General features: G+C 36.0%; 1 protein-coding gene across 1 annotated transcript; it reads left to right on the plus strand.

Annotated features, from left to right (window-relative positions):
- The first annotated feature begins 474 nt into the window (after positions 1-474).
- LOC130745220 (DExH-box ATP-dependent RNA helicase DExH3) lies at positions 475-15,537 on the plus strand. The gene is made up of 19 exons (XM_057597378.1): positions 475-855; positions 1,520-1,674; positions 1,802-1,889; positions 1,983-2,219; positions 2,727-2,822; positions 3,640-3,828; positions 4,006-4,165; positions 4,263-4,393; positions 5,818-5,988; positions 7,371-7,643; positions 8,729-8,923; positions 9,217-9,420; positions 10,678-10,747; positions 10,861-11,009; positions 12,469-12,777; positions 12,884-12,943; positions 13,861-14,013; positions 14,115-14,225; positions 14,629-15,537. Exons 1-19 carry the CDS (start codon positions 622-624, stop codon positions 15,097-15,099), a joined length of 3,456 nt encoding a protein of 1,151 aa, XP_057453361.1. The 5' UTR covers positions 475-621; the 3' UTR covers positions 15,100-15,537.
- Positions 15,538-19,061: the final 3,524 nt, after the last annotated feature.

Genomic DNA, 19,061 nt, shown 5'->3' on the forward strand with positions numbered 1-19,061 from the left:
ATTCAATACGGAAACCAGTGATCCGTATTTACCCAGAAACGCCATTAACGACAATGATGAATCAGCCCTAAACCCAAACCACATTCAAGACATTTCAGCCAACAAAACCTCTACACAAGCAACAATCGACTACCCTAGGGTTGAATGATTAACATAATTTCAAGTTAAATGGGGAAAATCCAAAAATCCTTACCTCTAGGTTTCAATTCTGAGAATGGGGTTGTGAAGAGCTTTGATGGAGATGATGGAACCTTTCAAGTACACGGTTCAAGCAAGGGGAGCGACAGAGATCGAAGGTTGAAGAGGGGAGAAGAGCAAGGGCAAAATACGGAAATGGGTTTGAAAATGGGTTTGAATAAACCCTTGCCGGTTTACATACTAATATAATATGGATATGAGACTTCCGTATTCAATACGGAAATGTGTCTTCCGTATTCTATTAAAGAGGGGCTTTCCAGTAATTTCCCCACTTTAAGTGGGGCGGGGAGCCCAACTCCCGTTCTCATTGCGGCACTCATGGTTCTGTCTTCGTTTCTTCCATTGTCGAAAGCAAAGCAAAGGAAGCCATAGCAGCACCGCGATGCCTCAACCTCACTCCTTACAACAACAACAACAACAACAATGCATAATCCAAAATCTGCAGCATCTTTCCTCATAGCACGTGCCAAGTCCCTCCAACTCCACCATCTCCACCACCACCGCGTCCCTTCAACATCATGGTCACTCTTCAAGCTTCAGCCATGGCTTTCTTCACTCAACGCCAAATCCTTCATCGCCACGCGCCTCTTCTCTGGCTACTACGGCCTCGAGCAGTTCTCCGATGATGAATATGACTGTGATTTCGAGAATCACCAGGTTTACCCTTTTCTTCTATTTTCATTTAAAGTTTATTTCTTTTGAATGATTTGGTTATTGGGCTTCTGTGGAAATGGGTTTTGGTTAGGTATTTTAAGTGGGGTTGTCAATTTTTTTAAATTTTTAGATTGCTTGGATTAAACTGAAATGTAAGTGGCTAGAACTCAGTTGATGACTGAAACTTTTCTGGCATCCTTGTGGAAGAGACAGGACTAAAGTGTTGTTTTTTATTATTATTGGTATTTCTTGAATATATTTGTTTTTTGTGTGTTTTGCTGTTTTTTTAATGACTTATGGTTAGGTATTTGAAGTGGGGTTTGTGATTTTTCCCCTGTGCTTTCTTATGCTTGAATTAAACTGAATTTTAAGCGAAAAGATCACAAGAGATAGCTCATATTTTCTTTGCAACCTAAGTAGGGGTATGTATTCTACAACTGCTATTCTGTAAAAAAGAACTATTTCCTGTTTTGAAATTATAGGTGATCATGAGAGTATACTTTTGAGGCAGTTATGAATCAATTATGGAGTTAGATTTGTTCTTCTATCAACCTATTTGTTTTGTAGTCAGTACAGTAGCTTCTTAAAACCATGATCAGATTCAGCTCTATCTTAAAGCTACTATTTGTAATTTCATATTTATCAGTATATGCAATGGTTATTCCAGGCATCGTCTACAGTGGCCAATGTGGATGAATGGAAATGGAAACTCAGTATGCTGTTACGCAACGAAAAGGATCAGGAGATTGTATCTCGAGATAAAAGAGATAGAAGAGACTATGAACAGATAGCTAACCTTGCCAAAAGAATGGGACTTTACAGGTAAATGGATACATATTTACATATGCACTATGGATTTTAATGACTACTTCAAACTTCCAAACGGATATTTGTCTATTGCTAATTTGCTATCAATCATTGATTGGTATTATCATTTATCATACAACAGTGAGATGTTTGGAAAAGTGATTGTTGCGAGCAAGGTGCCTCTTCCTAACTACCGGCCAGATTTGGATGACAAACGTCCACAAAGGGAGGTAATAACTTGGTTTGTGCAAGTGGGGTAGGGAACTTCAACTAAGATTGATGTCATCCTAGAAAAATAATCCTTCTATGTTTCATTGTCATAGGTGGTGATTCCACTGAGCTTGCAAAGGAGGGTTGAAAGTTTGTTGCAGGAATACCTCGATAGACTTCAATTAAAGTCTGACAAAACAACTGACCATCCGGATGATGTAAAGTCCACCAAGCAGGTCAAAGATATATACATAGATGAAAATGCTGATTCTTATGTGGATGAATCTGTTATGGAAAAGGTTCTTCAGAAGAGGAGTTTGAGGATGCGTAATATGCAAAGAGCTTGGCAGGTTTTTTCTTTCTTTATGTTTATTGATTTTTGCGGTTGGATGTTGCATTTGGCATTATGTACTTGAATTATTAAGTAACTATCGACCAGGAGAGTGTGACTGCTGCATTTATTCATGTAACTGTTACTTTTCTTTTCAATTCCAATTATAGATCCAAGTTATTAGTTATACTAGTTACTCTAAGTTAAAATGAAAAACTATTTTTCCCACATTTAAAGTTTATCTCTCCCTCCCTCTCTGTCTGTGTGGTGGCCTTGGTTCCAAATTTTTTTGGGTTGGCCAACATCCACATTTATGTTTGCCATTGCCCAGCCCCTTTTATAGCCTGTCGTTCTTTTGGGGTCTTAGTTTTGTTTGTATATGGAAAAGCAGCAACATTCCTTTTTCTCTTGTCACAATACCAACTATTTATCGAGGAGCTTCCTTATTCTATTTCATTAAATAGAAAGTTCTTGAACTAATTTGCATTTTTTCTATATGTATATATTGTGTACCTTTTATACACAGGAATCACCTGAAGGCAAGAAGATGCTGGAATTCCGGAAGTCTCTTCCATCATTCAGGGAGAAGGAAGGTTTACTTCAAGCTATAGCACGTAATCAGGCAAGCTTGCTAACTGTATTTCGTTAGATTAGATGTCTGCCAGATTAGCTACAAGTAACTTTAGTACATTGGACATTGAAAACCAAACACTATGATCTCGATCTCCAACCCCTCGAGGTTTAAGAACTTTGATATAAAGACTAAGGTTCTAAGAGTGGAATAATTAAATGGAACTTTCTTAGATAGAAATGATGTAAAATCTATAATCAACTACAATTCTTGGAATGACAAGGAAGGAGCACCTACTACAACTCAGAAAGAGGTAAAATAAAGCTAAATTGGACTGAGCCAGCACTTAAACTAATAGGTCCTCAAATCACCTTGCCCTGTGAAAAATTGTGATGAAAAGCCTCATCCAAGTTAGACCACATTTTCAGTTTTTGTTTTCCTTTTGAGCTTTTTTATTGGTCTTGCTAAGTTATGCATCAATTTTTTATTTTATTTCTTAAAAAAATTGATTCATAATTCCTTCTATTTTTCATTTTCTCCTTGAATGGTTAATTTAGTATTCATTTGCCTTTGAATTCATAGTTTCTATGTACTTAATGTTGATTTTTCACCGTAATAAGGAGCCTTGTGTGAACATCAGGTTGGTTTAACAGTTAAATACCCTTCTTATAATCATGTCATTTTATTGAATTCTACTTTCATTTAATGAAATTCCAACTCCCCTAATTCAAACCTCGCTTGTGATCTTAGGGCCAATAATGCTATCTATGTGCGTGTGGCTTTCTGATTGGAATGAACTGAATTTCATGAACTTTAATTGAGGTCATATATTTGTAATGATACTGTATCTTTATGAACAATCGTCTAGGTGATAGTGATATCTGGAGAGACTGGATGTGGTAAAACTACTCAAATTCCTCAATATGTATTAGAGTCAGAGATAGAGTCTGGTCGTGGAGCATTTTGCAGCATTATTTGCACACAGCCTCGAAGAATATCTGCTATGGCAGTGTCTGAGAGAGTGTCAGCAGAGAGAGGAGAGCCTCTCGGTGAATCTGTAAGCTCTGTTTTTCTGTGATGCATGGTTGTAGGGAAAAAGCAACACAAATATTATTATCCGTGAAAAAAATAAAAGATTCATAAACCTTTTATTTCTTTTTGCTTTTCAATGAGATTTTAAAATTGGGAATATCTTTGCTTTTGCTGCTATACCACAACAGAGGTTTTTTGATAGGTAGGTTTCAAAGTTCGATTAGAAGGAATGAAAGGGAAAAACACCCATCTGCTTTTCTGTACCAGTGGTATATTACTTCGAAGGTTGCTGAGTGATCGAAACCTGAATGGTATAACCCATGTTTTTGTGGATGAAATTCATGAGCGAGGCATGAATGAAGGTAGATTCTCTACTAACATCGGTTAATAGTTTATAGAATGGTAGAGAAGGAACCTAGTAGTCTTATGCTTTCCATTGTTGGCTTTTGTTCTTCCCAGATTTCTTACTGATTGTGTTGAAGGATCTGCTTCCGCGTCGTCGGGATTTAAGATTGATTTTAATGAGTGCCACCTTGAATGCTGAGCTTTTTTCGAATTATTTTGGAGGTGTGCCAACATTTCATATTCCGGTAAGGTCTTTCTCTAGTTTTCATTGAAAATGAATTTCAATTATTCTAATTATTAGATGCGTAAGTGCAACATTAGTATTAAAATTTATAGTTTTGGGTGTGCCAACTTAAACGATGGTGTGTGTATGTAGGTATAAGTTGGTGGGCCAGAAGGTTGGGTAGTGTGATTGGGTGGATGAGTGTGTATGTGAAATTTTATATCTACATCTATGCTCCTTGTTTAATGCATATACATTTTTTTGAACCTGTGATATAGTCTTATTAATTCCATTGCTTAGTGTTTGTCTAGCTTAGCTTCCTTTAGCCCCAAAATAGTTAGCAATATTTGTCTGATTGTGATTTATATTGGGATTCGTTTGTTCAATTTTTGAAATATGAACCATGAATAGTAACATATGGTACGACTCAGGGACACATAAATAAAATACTACCCGACTGCTTAAAATATGAAGCAAATACTCAAAATCTGGCTTAGAATTTCAAATATATAATGACATTAATGTTCTATCATAGAACTTACATGGACTAAACAACACCCTAATGATCTGTCATAGAGCTTACATTTCTCATATCACTAAGGAAAGAATAAACTCTAGTAATACCATCATGCCATGATAAGCCAAAAGCCCAAAGCTCATCGTTTTTACATGCTTCTAAGTGGGCTGTTCATCCTAAATGCAGTGCCTTTGTTTGTGGACATTGACGTCAATTAAATTTGACATTTTATAAATTGTGATGAACAGTACAGTGTTCTCTTACCATTCTTAGTAATCGTAGCCCTATAAGGTGACTAAATGAAACCAATATTTAATAAGAGAACATAGCAATGATATAGCCAAGTAAGGTGCATACAGAGTGAGCAGGTGATATGTGAAGCCTCTACTTTAGAGAATGAAAACAAATCAATTGAACAACTAAATAGGGTGCATGGTGAGTGATTGCATGAAACCCTGCTTCAAAAGAATGAAAACTGAAATATAATAATCAAATGGATGCATTTTGAAGCTCTCCTTCAGTTCATTTTTTTTTTCTAGAGCAAAAGTTTATTGAATGCAAAAGGAGTCTAGATTCTTAATTTCTCTGATTATAATTGGTAAAAGAAAAGGAAAAAAATGTGTGAATCTTGTGATTTGGATCGGTGATAAGGAATGTACCAATTCATGAATGTAATGTATCGCGCGATATGAAGTGATCTATGATTCATCATAGGATAGTAGTTATTGGCTTTCTGAATGATATCAAATTGTGTGATACATAACACTTCAATACCTTTGTCCATTTTAAAATTTAGGAGACATGATACTCGTTTCTATAACTTTCTAATACAACACCGTATCTAAATATGTTTATGTAAACTGCTTTAACTGTGTTTGCAATGTAAATTCATGAAAGAGGTGTTTTGAATGCATTTTTTTATTGCCTAGGGTTTCACCTATCCTGTGAGAGCCCACTTTCTAGAGGATGTTTTGGAAACGACTGGATATAAGTTGACTTCCTTCAACCAAATTGATGATTATGGTCAAGAGAAATTGTGGAAAACACAAAAGCAGCTAGCCCCACGGAAGAGGAAAAACCAGATCACTGCTCTTGTTGAGGTATGTAGCTACTTGACAAATTGGTCCTTGATATTTATGTGAAAGTTAAAATAATGTTTAAGAACATCTCTTTCTTCATGATTGTTAGTGTGTTTGTCTATTATGGTGTTTTAGAAGTTATATATGTATGCTTAGTCTAAAAGTGTAATGAAAATGAACTATTTAATATTGAAAGTGCTGCACTCCAAAGATGCTTTAATAAAATTGGTCATGAATCATACACAGGATAGAAAATATAGGGATGTCCTCACTGAACTAATATCAAAGTGATATCAAGATGAGAGGGAACTCTGAAGCATGGGTACTTCATTCTGATGCACATTGGGTACATGTGTGGGTGCATATTGAGATAATTTTTCAAAAATAAATAAATTTGAATAGTGCTTGCTTGGGTACATTAACAAATTACATTTATTTTATAGTGTTTTTATTCCTTTTATGTATACAAGAGCAAAACTCCTACCTGCATCTCGTATGTCAAAAACCCTACTACCCTTCTCGCCTCATCAGTCTGCACTAACACATTGTCTTACTCCTACCTGGCCAACACTGCACTAACAGTGGAGAAGTCACCAAACTTACATTTCCTTCTATGTTATTATGATATGCAATTTGGTCATGATACACACACACACACACACACACACACCCTTGATTAAAAATCCCCTATCCTGTACGCGGATATTCACTTTTACATCTTACTGATGACAGTGATACCCAAAGCACATTATTCTCTTCATTGTGCTGGGGTTTGTTCATCTATATTTTGGAGTGTTGGGCCAAAAGCACGGAAGGAGATGAAGAAAATAGAGAGATGGATGAAGAAAGCAAGAAGTTTCTCTTGTAGATCACATCAATACTTTATTCCTTTCCTCTCATTCCTTAAGTATTTTTGCTTGATGTCTGTGCTCATGTCCTTGTATCAAGTATCAACTAGGTATTTTGGTTCCGAAACAAATTATTTCTTCTCCACTTTGGGCCACTAATATTTTTCCTCACAACAGTAACGGCTGTAAAGCATTCATGTTTGATTAGCTGTAAGTTTTACTTGTGGTGTTGCTCAGAAGAATTTAAACTCTCTTGTTTGGCCTGAGGTCAGCTTTCTAATGCATGCTGAAACCTTGATGTTTTGCCTTTCTGCATGCTTATTTTTAAATCTTAACTGTTTGAAAGTTGGGATCTATATATATATATATATATATTTTACACTTGGTTGTAAATTGTGTGCCTTGTCTGCAATCCCCTGTTCTGCAATCCCTGTTTATCTCTAAAATCTGATGAAGTGTGAAGATATTCTATGTTTGCCTTAGAAACTAAAATTGAATTCTGTTGAAGTGCATTTGCTGATAAGATGAATTTGTTACTTTCATAACATGGAACAGGATGCTCTTTCTAAATCTAGCTTCGAGAACTATAGTTCAAGGACACGCGATTCATTATCTTCTTGGGCACCTGACTGTATAGGATTTAATCTCATTGAGGCTGTTCTGTGTCATATATGTCGGAAGGAACGACCAGGTGCTGTCTTAGTATTTATGACTGGGTGGGAGGATATAAGCTGTTTAAGGGATCAGCTTAAAGCACATCCTCTTTTAGGGGATCCCAATAGGATTCTGCTTCTAACATGTCATGGTTCGATGGCAACTTCTGAACAGGTTGGTTATTTCCCTTGTTCATTCTTTTGGGTCTGAGTTTGCATTCTAATGTACTCCGAAACCCTTATTGTTTCTACTTTATGTGATTTTATTTCTGAATCTGATAAACCTATCATGTCTTTTTGTTGGCAACCAACTTGAAATACGTCATGTGATAAAATTAGATTATTTTATGCTTTTGTTGTTAAAATTGTATTATATAAAATATTGATCAATTATTGTTGCTTTACCATACTTTTTTGTATGCATTACAAATGCTGTAGTTTGAGAGATATTATGTATAACCTTTTTTTCCTTTTATTGATGGTAATAAGTCTATCATTGTTGCACCTCCTTTTCTTGATGATCTCTGTGGAGAACCCAAGGTGCCATTAATTTAAAAATATATAGTAGACGGGTCGTATAAAATGAAAGAACTCGAAGTCTTGATGCAAGTTTTTCTGACCTATCTTCTTATGTTTCTTAGATACTACTTAAATTTCATAAGTTTTATTTGACAGATAATGGGATGCAGCTGGACTTTGGTGGTATCCCATTGTCATATTTTTTTTGGATAAAAGATATACTTTATTAGGGAGAAAAGATGAAGTGCCTATAGGGGGAGGATAAGATGAAGAGGAAACAACAAAGATAAATGAATATGTATTCAGTTATTTATTGGGTTTAATATAAATACATTGTTAGTGTAAATTTTATTTTCACTGACATCCAATATTTTTTAGCCACGTCTAAAATTTTAATTTTAATTTAATTAAAATGAAAAAGCATGTTACTGGTCCTGAGCATGGATGTCAGTGCAAGAGTTTTACATTGACAATGAATAAAAATATAACTCACTATTTTGTATCTTGACATATAATAGACATCAGAATATTTGAAAGTTTTTGGGATCTAAAACAAAACTTGCTCTCTTTTCATAATTTATTATTAATATTATTTGACAGTAGAAACACCAAATTTTAATTTTTTTCTTACTAATATGGGGTTCTATAATGATTGTAGAACATTATTTTCATAATTGATTTCTAGGAGCACATTGCTGATAATTGATTCTCTTATTCATGTTACTTGCTTTCTTATTGTAGAAACTCATATTTGAAAAACCGCCTCCAAATGTCAGAAAAGTAATACTTGCTACAAATATGGCCGAGGCAAGTATTACAATCAATGATGTAGTTTTTGTGATTGACTGCGGAAAAGCAAAAGAGACCACTTATGATGCTTTGAATAACACGCCATGCCTACTACCTTCTTGGATATCACAAGCATCCGCACGGCAGGCAAGTATCCATGCCTTTTAAGCTGCCTTTACTATATCTTCTATTAACATTTGTAGTAGTACATGGATACTGATGCTCAATCCCCTATTAAATATAATTTTTTGGTGCCATTACAATATCTCATATCTTTCTTTTGTTCCGATAAATATAGATGTGTTGAAGTTGAAAAAAAGCCTTTGGTTTCATCTTCAAATTGCTATTTGTATGCTTCATGATTGTATGGCATTATTGATTTTGCTATGCATACAAACATGCGAATAATTGTCACGTACATGTTGGCTCAATGTTTGCAGAGAAAGGGTAGGGCTGGTCGTGTGCAGCCAGGTGAATGCTACCACTTGTACCCAAAATGTGTTTATGAAGCTTTTTCTGAATATCAACTTCCTGAACTACTGAGAACGCCCTTGAACTCTCTTTGCTTGCAAATAAAAAGTTTGCAGGTTGAGAGCATAGGGGAGTTCTTATCAGCAGCTTTGCAGGCACCAGAACCACGGACTGTAAGTACCATTGCCCTTTAATTGTATATTTGTATTCGTTAGAAGTTTATCAAAAGTTTAATCTGATGACAAGATATAGATATATCAAATTATCAACAGCCATCAAGAACAACCATTTATTTTTGGAAAATACAAAAACAAAAGATTTCTTGGGTAAGGTATTTTCTAGTCAAGGAACTGTTTACTCTAGAATCTAGATTGTAAAATAATATGTTTGGAATAATATCAGTTACCCTTCCGTAAGAGCATGGCACAGACGTACAAGTTTGGAATTTAGATATAGTAACCCACCACAGATGCTTATGATCTCATTTGACCTGAGAACTTCCTTCTTAGGACTTATAAAACCAATAGTAGTTCTAGGGTCTTGAGATTATAAAAATATTGTTTCATATTTGTGAGGATTGGATTTTCATCAGTTGTGAATTCCTTAGTAGCTTGATTTGTAATTTCTAATGAAATAGGAATGTGGTTAAATTTAGGCTTTTATCTCAATTTGAGATCACTTTGGTTTCAAATTAAGGATTTCTATTCTTGACATTATTACTAGTAATAACTTCCGTTTGGAAATGGTAGTGGTCCAGTAAGCATTGCGTTGTTACTAGTAATAATATGAGGGAGAGATGAGAAGGTATAAATTATAGGATGGAAAAAATAGAATGGAACCCAAGATTTTGGAGTGGACATTGAGAGGGAAAGCCCAAGTCTCTCAACCTGAGCGTAGGATATTGTGTTCTTTTCAATCTATCAATAAACTGAGTTTTGTTCATTCTGTCACTACTACCGACATGATTTTGGCTTCGAATGTTGCTGTTTTGGCCTAATCTTCTCATATCAATCACTTTTAACAATTTTTTGTCACAAATCACAATACAGTCACTGCATTTTCAATATTATGAAATAATCAATTTATTTGAGTGTAGCTACTTGTACCACCTATAATCTCAAATAATATGGGAACTTCACTATTTGTGAAAACTGAAAAGCATAGGCTTTGCCTGTATGACCTTTAATTTTCCTGTTTTGATTAATGATTGGCTTGGAGCTTGGTGCTTCATTGATATAATTCTGAAAGATGATTAAGGTATTAAGAATGTTTTCATCCGATATGTTGAGCTGTGGTTCTATTAGTAATAAAAATCAGAATGTGTGCTTATATTTTGTTACTGCTTTTGTCAATATGGTCCAGAGAATGCATTATATATATACATATTAGGCTTTCTGTAATTACCAAGTTTTCACAATTTAATGGAGCAGGTCCAAAATGCAATTGATTTTCTCAAGATGATTGGAGCATTAGATGAAAAAGAAAATCTTACCAATCTTGGTGAGTCTGTTCTTTCTTTACTATTTGGTTGGTTTCATATGTGTGTAAATGTGAATGACCATTTTCTTGGTTATAAGTAATACCTTTATTTATTTCCGTTTTCTTTCATTCAGGGAAGTTTCTTTCAATGCTTCCGGTAGATCCGAAGCTGGGGAAAATGTTAATAATGGGAGCTATATTTCGTTGCTTTGATCCTGTTCTTACAATAGTTGCTGGCCTTAGTGTCAGGGATCCTTTCCTTTTGCCCCAAGATAAGAAGGATGTAAGTCAGCTCATCACCTTTTAGTTCACAGTTGATTCTAATATTTGTATATATGAATTGGGCTGTATAGCAAGGCAATGAATTCAAACTGGTACAAGAATACAGTTTGAATGAAAAAAGTACTTTTTGAAGTCCAATTTTTGCCAATGATATTAGTATAATATCAACAAAAACAACAGCAACAACAACAATTCAACCTTTGTGCACTAGGTGGGGTTAATGACATGGAACCAACGACACATGCAATAATCCCCTGTTATGAATTAAGTTAAAAGTTAGACCATTTAACTGTAAATCTCTTATAATTGTTTGATCTATAATTTACCTTGGTCTCTCCCTCTATCTCTAATTATTGGACTATCCCTTCATATGGTCAACCTTTCTTACCGGTGCTTCCATGGGTCTTTTGGATGCATGCATGCCCAAATCACCCAAGACAAGAATCATCTTTTGAGCTACCCAATTTTCTATATAATAATTTCATTCCTAATTGTATCTTGTCATGTGAAACCACTCATCCATGCTAACATTGTTATCTGTGTAACATTGAGCTTACTCTCTTGTTGGCTCTTTATAGATCGACATTCAGTCTTACAGCATGGCAAGTTTTTTAGCTATGCGGCAAAATTTTCGTTTCAAGCTTGAGCAGTACTTTTCTGTCGCAGATTATACCCCAACTATCCCTCCATTTTATTCACCCTGTTTGGATACTGTAATTGACATCACCTTCTAATCTATCTCCATGGCATGGATCATTGACTTTTTTTTTGACGGGATGGATCATTGACTTAAAATTAGTTTAATATTGTTATCTGATAAAGTTTGTCCAAAATATTACAAAGAAATGCTTGCTGCGGAGTAGGCAAGTGACATAGAATCTTTAGGCACTTCAAATGGTCTGTTTTCTCCCTTACAATTTTGACTCCAACCTTCATTTATTCTCCCTCATCCCATTTTATTCCATTCTTTATAATGGAATGTGCTCCCTGCCCTGTATGAAGATGGTTAAAATGTAAACCCCCAAATTAATTACCAATCACATTCCTCTCATTGTTCACATGAGTCCCCATACATACTGGGTGTTAATGTGCGATGTATTATAAAGTGTGCTTGTTACTGGTGTTGAACTAAATGTGGATTTTGAGTTTAGAACTGGTTCATTTTTTTCTTTAATTGTGTGTGCATATGCCAATTTGGTTCAGGTATGAACTCTACTCTTATATATAATTTCCCCTTTATCTTATCTGATATTGTGCTTCCTGTGTTCTATAATGGTAATTATCTGATATAATGGTCGGACATTGGACACTATCTTGTCTTTGAATCTTGTCATTTTTTGTATTATATGCCATATTACTTTTCCTAATGTCACAAATTATTGCTTGGACCAAGCATTGATATAAAATTATGTTCACACTGTTAGATAAAAACTAACTGTAGCTTTTGCTTTTGTGTTCAGTTAGCAGGGACAGCCAAATCTAGGTTTTCTGCTAAAGATTACAGCGACCACATGGCTCTTGTTCGAGCATATGAAGGATGGAAAGATGCAGAAAGAGAAGGATCAGCGTATGAGTACTGCTGGAGAAATTTTCTTTCTGCCCAAACTCTTCAGGCTATTCATTCACTTCGGAAGCAGTTTAGCTTCATCTTGAAAGAAGGTGGCCTATTAGATGCAGATGCAAGTGCTATCAACAAATTGAGTCACAATCAGGCTCTTGTACGTGGAGTCATTTGTTCCGGACTCTTTCCTGGCATGGCATCGGTGGTGGTGAGCTATTGGTTACTTGAAAATTTTATTTCAATAACTTCCATGATAAGCTTCCAAGTTGAGCTTTTTATCGAACAATAATTTATTCTTTTCTTCGTGTGTACAGCACAGAGAGACATCCATGTCATTTAAAACAATGGATGATGGCCAAGTTTTATTATATGCAGTAAGTGGCGAACTGATTCTTCTTTTCTATCACCATAAATGAATGAATTTATCTGCTATCTTGTGTTTTAATATGGTTCATATTTGAATGAATATCCTTTTTGCAATCCAAATTATTGTTGAGGATCTAATTTTTCATATGAAATATGGATTATATTAACATGTAAGATATCTATTTATGTGAGAGTTTATCATGTCTCAGTTTTGCGACATGAACCTGATTTCAATTGTTGTCCTTCTCACATTAATGAAAAATTGAAATATGATTCTTCCCATTCGTTCTTCATTTTGTGGATTCTTTGTTGTTATTGTATTACCCTAGTGTAAGGCGGGAGTTAATCATCACAGAGTATTTCACATTCTCTGTTTAAAATTCAGACATTTATCCCTCTCTTTTCAAGTTATTGTTTTCATTTTTTCCTGTAAAGTATTTTTTGAAAAAGGAAAGAGAGTAAAAATGAGGTGCTGTTTTTGTAATTAAAAATGATAACATGAAATGAAAATGTTTCCAAATTCAATATATAGGAGTATTATGGTGTAAACTGATTCATGTAGCTGACTCCACCTAATGTGAAAAGGTTTAGATGTTGATCATGATGATGATTGTTTTCTGCCCATGGTTTTTTCGAAGGAGTTACTATTTCAGATATGCAGTGTCTGAGCAGCCTCATTGCATTCTTGTGTTTTCTGTAGTTCTGTGCTTCGGGTTTTTACATTTGGGAGGATATCTTTAGTTCAACATATGCATTTTGTTCCTGCCCTGTTATTGTGTGTGCATTTGTCTGAGTGCCAAAGCAGCCAAACCGCTTGACTGTTATCTTAATGTCAGCAGAGAGAGAGTATACATGTTATAAGTTCCCCCTTGCTCCTATACCATTGTTTTTCTTCCTATTTATTGGTTTCTATGATTTTGACCAGAATTCGGTGAATGCACGTTATCAGACCATTCCTTACCCATGGTTGGTGTTTGGTGAGAAAGTAAAAGTCAATGCTGTTTTCATCCGTGATTCCACTGGTGTATCTGATTCAATACTTATCCTTTTTGGTGGTGCTCTAAGTAATGGGATACAGGTAATTTGTTAGTTGATGCTTTTTGTATCTTCCAGTACAAAGATAAGTCCCTATGAATTTCAATACATTGACATTATCTTTCCCCCCTGTGATGGGTTTAGGCTGGACATCTGAAAATGTTAGACGGGTTTATTGAGTTCTTTATGGATCCTAATTTAGCCGACTGCTATTTGAAGCTTAAGGAAGAGCTTGATAAGCTAATCCAAAAGAAGGTTAGCAGATACTTGTTTCCTTGTAATAATATTTCCTTGTTTACTTGTCAATATGAGACGATTCTGCACGATTTAAGCCTTAGCTATGTCTAACATGGTAGTTGAATCGTGAATCGTATCGTGAATCGGAAGACCTATTTTTTGACTCGTCTTATGTATCGTACGATACACATACACACAAAAATAATTTATAAATGAAAAATATATGGCATATATCGTATAATTAATCAATAGATGACAAAGTGCAAGTGTTCATCTCCTTCAAAATCATCAATAACATGAAAAATGCAAAGTACTTCCATACTTGCTAAACTATGCTTTGATTTGTTTTATTGAATTAAATATAACGTTGATGTGCTGTGTTAGTTGGAGTTAGAATTGTAATGGATTTGTAATTATGCAGCTAGAAGATCCTAACACTGACATTCACAAGGAAGGGAAGTACTTGATGCTTGCTGTTCAGGAACTGGTTTCAGGAGACCAATGTGAAGGAAGATTTGTGTTTGGCCGTGCGAGTCGGAAGCCTAGAGCCTCTAACGATGAGAATAAATTCACAAAAGATGGGACAAACCCCAAGAGCTTGCTGCAGACACTGTTGATGAGAGCAGGGCACTCTCCACCAAATTACAAAACAAAACATCTCAAGACAAATGAGTTTAGGGCACTGGTGGAGTTTAAAGGAATGCAATTTGTTGGCAAACCGAAAAGAAATAAGCAGCTTGCAGAAAGGGATGCTGCTGTCGAGGCATTGGCTTGGTTGACTCATACCTCCGAAAACGCTCAGCACGAAGATGATAAATCTCCTCCTGATGTCACTGACAACATGCTAAAACTTCTAGGGAAGCGGAATAAATCAAAGCGGCGTTCTGGTTGACGCGTTGTTCCTGGATGGTTTTAGGTGAGTCTATCCCATTCTTCTTTATCTTCTTGGATTAGTAGCCTAGCAGTGTCAGTTAATGCATGATGGTGAAAGAAAGCCGTTTAGTATATTCGATATTAGTTCCTGCGAAGAATTTTTTTGTGGGATCGAATTTATCTTTTTGTGAGATTAGGGATCCCTTTGGTTTGTCTTCATTTTCCCCCATTTTGGAGGGGTTGAAAATGGTTCAGGATATTATAGTCCATTCAAGGTGTTCAGTTTAGGCAGCAGTTTGCTCTTGAAGTCGAATGAATATTTTAGCCGTCCCTATCAAGCTAATCTTTTTTTTTGTATGCATAAAGTTGTGCCAGTAATTTATGAGGACTGACATGGCTTGTAATTTTTTGTAGCAACAATAAATGAAGTTAATGTATTTACTTTTGCTTTATTCTCTATTGGTAGTGTATGTTGTCTGGTATGTTCTTTCTGGTAATAAAAGTTGTATGCAGTATCTATGGGAACTGAGGGACTTGATTTTAATGATTAAAAAAGTCGAGGGACTAAATGTGCTAAAAAGTTATTTGGGAACTAAAATCACTCATTGTCGAGACTACAGGGATCAAAACTGCAATTAAGTTTTTTTAATCGAATTCAAAACTTGTTTTGTCCACACTTGTCTAATGCGAAGTTAAATCCTTTATATTTAAATTAAATCACAATTGGAGGCATTAGTATTATGTCATAACTTAATTAAACCAATATTATCATATTTGACAATGAAAAAATTGATGATGAGTTCTGCTCTAGAGTCGTTGAGTACATTTGGGACAGATTTGAACATGTTCCATTTGAAACTTCATGGCAACATGTCAGCATGATATCTAACCACTCAAAGACTCTCAAGTAGCAGACAAACTCTTTTGATTTGCATTGTAAAACAACATTAGCATCAGTGGTGTACAATGCTAATTTTATTGGCTTAAAAACACTTTTGATCTCCTACAAATATCTATTATGCAAATGTAGTCCTTAAATTTTAAAACAGTATTCTTAGTCCAACACGTTATCTCTGTCAACATTCTTAGTCCTTCCGTTAATTTTTAACGTTTTTCTCGTATGTGGCACGGGTTTGTGTTGGACTAGTAGGTCGATGGTAAAGTTCATAAATAGCGTCGTCCGCAACAATCAACATTAAAAGAAAGGACAATAGCGTCGGTCCCTTATCAAAGTGTGTAACTCGGATTAAGTCCCTTGTCAAGCGTGCAACTTGAATTAGCATTGACTTATGTGATGGTAATTTAGCGTCGGTCAGAAATATCGACGCTAAGGCAATAACTTTGAACAAATTAACGTGAGCCTATATATATGTGAGTACATCAAGTGAGATGGAGGTTTTTTATGTGGGAGTGGGAGGATTAATTTTAGACCTTTAGATTAAATTATGTGGCTGACATTGAATATCATTTAAAAATCTCATATGCCTCCTGACCTAACCCATAAACTCTTTTTTACTTCCTTCCACAATTGTAAATGTGTCGTTATCCTTGTATGAGATCTGTAAGACCCAGGGTTTTAGAATTAAATAAATAAATAATTTCCAACTCACGCACAGGATTATGTGTAAACGTGAGAGGAACTTGACTTTCGTTTGATGGTTGGATTAATATTATGAAGAAGAAAGTTCAGGATATGGTTAAGAATAGTTATATAGTCGCTATAGGCTATAGCACGAGTTCATTCACTTCCGCCTTAGGGCGAAAACGTTAGTAAACGACTAATTTGCACTTAAAGACACGATGGAAACTAATTCCAAAAAAATCTTCAAAGAAATGTTAGAACTTCTCTTAATCCTTCCATGATAAGCGTTTCGATACGAAATCCTGGAATGTACGAACGTCTGATTCTTATTATCGGAAGTTTGCCGAAACTGAATCTTTGATAGCTCAAGAAACTTAAAATAAACGGTCGATGAAGACTTTTTCTATTCGGAGCTTCAAACGAAGATTCCACACGCGTGCACCTATTTCTTTCGATGTTTCCAATCTTTCTTCAGAAGGAAGTTTCTGCATCTGACATTCGCTGCAAAAAGTAGTTTTTCGGGTAAAATAGATTTACACCGACTTTGGATCGTTTGCTTTAATTCCAAGAAACCTCTTTTGAGTTTTGGAATTCTGTCGCCAGAACCTATCTTAGAATTCACAGAGGATGGCACAGGAGAAATCGGAATCGCGAAATTTTCATTTTTCCGCATTTTCCAAAACTTATAAATAGCTTGAAAAATGAAAAAAATAATCAAAAACATCACAAAACACACACACACGGCCGTGAGCAAGGAGGAGGAGAGGAGGAGAAGTGATTTTTGCCGATTCTTGCCTGATCGTCCCACAGTTCGTTGCTACGCGTAGGCCTCGAGGTACTGATTCTTTTCCTTACCTCTGATCGTAAATTCTGTCGCTTTTCTCTATGTCTTTCTGTGCTCAAAGTTTTGAGCTTTTTGTAAAACTGTCCAAATAACTTGATTTTAGTGTCTAAACTTATTCCCTACGTGCCCCTGAGCATGTTTAGCGGATTACATTTCGCCGAATCTCGTCGAATCGCCGCCGAACTTCAATTCTGCTCAAAATACCCATTTCTGACAAAGGTTCCGTTTTTTGAATCAAAAACTCTCGACTTAGCTTAGCGTTAGTAGGATTAGTCGTCATAATCGTCGTTGGTGTCGACCCATCTAATTTGTTTTTCGACATTCTGATTTTGAGTTTCCGAGCTAAAAATATTGACCAAAATACCCCTGCGATAGTTTTCGACCCGATAATTTTTCTGAGAGTTTCCCTGGACTAGATATCGCCTAAGAACACCTAGGAATTGATTTAGATCGAAGAAAAAGTTCGGAAACCCTATTTATGAGAGTGGCCGAAACCTATTTGTTAGGGTACCGTGTCGAAAAATAATTTTTGGGTCTCTATGACCTGAGCCATTGTGTAGCTCTTTCCGTTGTCGAAATTTTGGCTCCGGTTTCGTGTCATTCCGAGTTCTGTAGCTCGAGTTATGCTCGTTTTAGCGAACGAAGTCTCCGTTGTCAATTTGTGCTTAAGTAGGAACTCTGAAGCTTTAAAAGCTTTCTTTACGATTTCGATTAGTGTTATTAGATAGTGTTGTTTCTAGTGAAGCTTGTGTTGATGATTGTGTTTCCTTGTTCTAGGTTCACAACTTCCATGCCCAACTTCTACTCACGAAGGTAAGGGTAACTCAGTTTTAGCGTGTCCTTGAGTCTTGCCTGCTTTTATCGCACTGCATGCATTTGAGATGAAGATGTTTATATTGATTGGCATTGGATTATGATTATTATGCTTGCAATGTTGTATGCTTGCTTATGTTGACTGTTTCTGAGGCTTGTGCCAAATGTTTTCTGAAGGCTCCGGCCGAGTAAACTTATTGAGACGTGTGTCTCCGTTTTCTGAGAGGCTTCGGCCGTTTACTGGTTTCTGTCATTGAGTTGAGTTGACGTATGCTTGTTGATATTAAGAGTAACATAGGGTTATTCTGTCTTGATTATTGGATTTGAAATTGTTGATATATATTTGTGCATATGCGTTGTTGGATTGTACTGTGTGGCCTTCGTGGCGTTATAAGTGGCGATGAGGAGGTGTGGTCCTATCATTGTCCCGTCTTGTGAGACGCTAAGTGGCGATGAGGAGGTGTGGTCCTATCATTGTCCCGTCTTGTGAGACGTTAAGTGGCGATGAGGAGGTGTGGTCCTATCATTGTCCCGTCTTGTGAGACGCTAAGTGGCGATGAGGATGTGTGGTCCTATCATTGTCCCGTCTTGTGAGACGCTAAGTGGCGATGAGGAGGTGTGGTCCTATCATTGTCTCGTCTTATGAGACGCTAAGTGGCGATCAGGAGGTGTGGTCCTATGATTGTCCCGTCTTGTGAGACGTTATAAGTGGCGATCAGGAGGTGTGGTCCTATGATTGTCC

Source organism: Lotus japonicus, chromosome 3 (genome assembly GCF_012489685.1).
Source record: "Lotus japonicus ecotype B-129 chromosome 3, LjGifu_v1.2".
In the NCBI taxonomy this organism is placed as follows: domain Eukaryota; kingdom Viridiplantae; phylum Streptophyta; class Magnoliopsida; order Fabales; family Fabaceae; genus Lotus; species Lotus japonicus.

What these genes read in the sequence shown, in the direction of transcription:
- LOC130745220 (XM_057597378.1), top strand. Translation starts at nt 622, where the DNA reads ATGCATAATCCAAAATCTGCAGCATCTTTCCTCATAGCACGTGCCAAG. An exon ending in AAGCTATAGCACGTAATCAG is followed by an intron (nt 2,823 to 3,639) that starts GCAAGCTTGCTA and finishes ACAATCGTCTAG; the next exon opens with GTGATAGTGATATCTGGAGA. An exon ending in CACAAGCATCCGCACGGCAG is followed by an intron (nt 8,924 to 9,216) that starts GCAAGTATCCAT and finishes CAATGTTTGCAG; the next exon opens with AGAAAGGGTAGGGCTGGTCG.